Source organism: Stylophora pistillata, chromosome 6, assembly GCF_964205215.1.
Source record: "Stylophora pistillata chromosome 6, jaStyPist1.2, whole genome shotgun sequence".
In the NCBI taxonomy this organism is placed as follows: domain Eukaryota; kingdom Metazoa; phylum Cnidaria; class Anthozoa; order Scleractinia; family Pocilloporidae; genus Stylophora; species Stylophora pistillata.
In genome coordinates, this window is record NC_142524.1 from 2,392,702 (window position 1) to 2,396,609 (window position 3,908).

Below are 3,908 nucleotides of genomic sequence, written 5' to 3' on the forward strand. Positions count from 1 at the left end.
TGGATAAAAATTCATATTATTTTGTACTTGCTACTACTTATAGGCAATTAGCAATAAAACGTAACGTCACAGTTAATTTCATCTGATAACCTTAGTGCGCAACAAGTAAATAACTGAGTTTAGATATTTTGAACAATGGAAATTTGTTGTTCATTCGAATCTCTTTTTTGAGTGATTGTGGCTACAATCCAAAAGACAGAAAAGGGGATAGGCGAATAGTACCTTTGCTGTCGTGTGACAAGGAAATAGCAGGGCATTTGGCTAATTTTTCATTCACTGGTGTGTTCACCAAGTATGACTTGATATTGAGTACAGCCGCTGTTTTCCAATGACCCAACGATGCTGATACATGGACAATATACCCGCTTCATCGCTCAAGACTTGGTCTTGAACGAACTCGAGGGGAAAATGCTAAGTGCCAGCAAATATTTCCAGGCGTACCATGGAGTAGTCGGCCTACCTAATACTAGAATATGAGCCAATTCGATTTTTTGACTATTGCCGGTGATTTGTCAATTTGTCTGAATTTTGGTGACATCTCTTAAAAAGCGAAGATTAGTGTCTTAATTTTCCCCAACGTTTACTGGTTCCTGCTTATACTGTGACTGCTGTTTCTTTGGGTATGGGTTGCATTGTTAAAATCACAGTACAACAAACCTAAAACGATTAGACACTTTTTGATATCATTCTATCCTTTATTGATATCGTGCTACAATTTCCTTCAAGGCTTTTACATGTTTTGGTGAAGCTCACTCAATCAAGAATGCTCCAAAGTAAGTGTGAGCAGACGCCAAGTAAATTGTGACGGGGCTGGCGGTATACAGCGATATGACGTCACCAGCTTTTAGGTGAAGCACTCCCCCTGTATACTGGGGTCCTTGAGGCACTTTGTTGGGATGTTGAACCATGGTGAAAACTTGCTTTTGATTCTTTTGAATATACACTCTCCCGGCGGTGCGAAAGAACACTTGTGCGTAGACATAGTACGCTCCATCTTCAGGCACAGTCAGACAACCAGAATTGTATTTCATACGGCCCTGGAGACGGCTGTGCACATTATTCAAATCCCAGTCTGTTATCGCTGTGGGGAATATTTTAGAATTGAAAATTAGAAAAACTGAGAAAGCTGTTCAAGTAATCAAGAAAGTTCAGGACTACCTTGCTTAGCATGATACTGAACTGCTTCTTTGTTGCTGGCCTCGATGTGAGCCAGAGGAAGAGGATCCTGGAACAACAATAAGATGAAATAGGTGGGCATCAGTTTTATACTAACCTACGATTGCAGGAACTGACCTATATCTTAATTTTCTCTAGACTGGAGTTTTCGTCTATGAACATTTTCAAAGAATGTCTACGAGTTATGACTCTAGTTTTCAAATTCTCTTCTGAAGAAGATTGAGACTGATCATTTATTTTTCAAACAAATACAGAACTATGGAACTTGATTCTGAATTCCAGATAGCAGCCAATATTGAAGGTTTCCATTACGGATTATTGTAGAGTGCTGGACAAGTGTTAACTGAAAGTGGATTGGGAAGTCTGCGTTTCGATATTTTCGTGTTACAGTGGTCGATACATAAAAGTAGAGCGCAATATACGTTGAGTTAGAAAATACAGACAACGCTTTCATCTCTACAAGCCTGCATCGTGATTGCTCACTCATCAGGGGATTTTATTGATAAATAGAAAAGTTCAATATTGGCTACTTCGCAAAGAATAAACCTCTACCATCACAGAACGACTATATAAACGATGGTTACGAATATTCTTATCGATAAAATCCCCTGATGAGTGAGCAATCACGAAACAGGCTTGTAGGGATGAAAGCGTAGTCTTTATATTTTTCTAACTCAACATATGCTGCGCTCTACTTTTACGTATCGAGTACTGTAACACTACTATTCACAGTTAATACAGCAGTGCTATTCACAGTTAATGAATATATTAATGTTCAAAAGCAATACGAAGTAGATGCGCTTAAGTAATTAAAGAAAGGTGATAAAATGTAAGCTGGATCGTCAATAAAGAAATAAATCAGTGTTTTATTCTTAAGAGTGTAGGCCAAAGTGATAAATCCAAAATCTAGAAAAAGCTCCAATGGGGAATCGAACCCTAAATCATTTGTTTTCGCAATGCGACGCTTCACCATTATGCTACAGAATATTATGATCAGTTTTTACACTTGTCTTACCTGTCTCGTGTGACACGCTTCCACGTTGGTGTACATTAGAAAAACACAGGACAAAATGATCTTCACTTCAAGGAAAGCCATGATGTTGGAAATATCTGAGTGATACTGAAGGAGGAATTGTGATCGTTAGAAGGATTTTTACACAAAAACAAAATCGTCAATAAATGCCGAAACACTTCACCACAAACTGACATAACTCGGCTAACTGGTTTGCATCTGTTTTAACAAGATCTATTTTCCTAATGATCGCCCAAGAATTGCCATATTGCTCCCTATTAACTCCACATCTATTTAATGAGTGGCTTTAACTGACCGACTGTATATACCGGAATAGTATTTTGCATATGTATCGGAGGAATGTTATTCGCACAGAGGACCTACGAAGAGCCAAAGGATACTCCCATATTTAAACTAAAAGAAGTTATGCCTTGATTTGAATTTTACGGTTTCCAAAACGTTTGCTCTTACATGAATGGTTTTGCCAAGAATAGGGCAGCCATTTGAAGATGAATTCTCAGCGATCACAATTATATGGAACTCATGCATCCGAGACGCCTGAAAATGTGTTTCAAAAACCAGCCGTGCGTTTGGGTCGGTAACAGACTTTAATAGGAAAAGAGGTTGGCAACGCAGCGCGTTTAGCGAAGAGTAGAGTTTTTAAAGCCCGAAGATCCAGAGCGCTGTCAGGGATTTTTCTCTAGCTAGACGGCTCTTGACACTTTTAATAAAAGTTTTTACTACTGCCCATCCCGCTAAATGGGAATCATGCCAAAATGGTGACGATACTCCAGATCTAAGATCATAAAACTAACAAACTCGACTAACCAAACACCTAGAAATTTATAGAAACTCACCTTTGAAAAGGCTTAGACACAAACTGTATGAGCTCGACCAAGCAATGGTTATATTTTCTCGATAAGCCCGCAGTTATATGGAACACCCTTGCCAAATATGGAAGCATCTGTTTTCATGCTCCAAAGCATTAGTTGATGCAAATGCTTAGAAACTCAGCCTAGTGTCAAATAGAATCTCTGAATTAGCTTGCGAGTCGACTAGAGTAAATGAGAACTATATGCTGTCCTTTTTTGATGAATTCATTCTTAAACTGGCACCCCCAAGTATACAGCTATTTTAATTGTTAGAATCTTTAACTATTGCGAGTTGTTTAATAGTGCGTGCTAGTGACTTAAAACGAGAATAGAAGTAGACCCCAGGCGAAAAAAAAAAAAAAAAGAAAAACATTCTTTGACTGACAAATTTAGAAAACTTTTGCTTCAAGTCAAAATATGATCAGCATAAAACCCATCCACTAACCTAGGCTATAAAACATATTTCACTCTTAAAAAAAAAAACACTTCGAAGCTTTCATTCGCCTCACGTTTTTCTATTCTCAGTTCAACGAGAAACTGGTGGTTACGAGTAAGTCAACATGCCACTAAGGTGCTTAAGCGTACTAACGACTTAAAACAGCCTTGAATTGAGTCGTTTACTTTTGACTAGCGTCGATCTCTGCACTGTTGATACCACGCAGGAATTATACATTGCATCATAACCCCCTTAGATTTCAAATGTAATTACAGACATGTTTCGATCTGAGAAATATTATTAGGTTTTTTTTCATAACTTTAATTTATATCCAATGTTTAGGTTTGATAGTACAATACAAATTTAAAAAGAAAAAAAGACGTCAGACTAGAACTTCTGTTGTTTGTTTTCC

The 3,908-nt window shown here is 37.8% G+C and overlaps 1 protein-coding gene across 1 annotated transcript; it reads right to left on the reverse strand.

Moving 5' to 3' along the window:
• Positions 1–674: 674 nt before the first annotated feature.
• Positions 675–3,301, reverse strand: LOC148727715 (tumor necrosis factor-like). The gene is made up of 4 exons (XM_088763214.1): positions 3,046–3,301; positions 2,192–2,296; positions 1,159–1,225; positions 675–1,081 (listed from the first exon to the last, which is right to left on the reverse strand). The coding sequence occupies exons 2-4, from the start codon at positions 2,270–2,272 to the stop codon at positions 750–752; spliced, it is 480 nt and encodes a 159-aa protein (XP_088619340.1). The 5' UTR covers positions 2,273–2,296; positions 3,046–3,301; the 3' UTR covers positions 675–749.
• Positions 3,302–3,908: the final 607 nt, after the last annotated feature.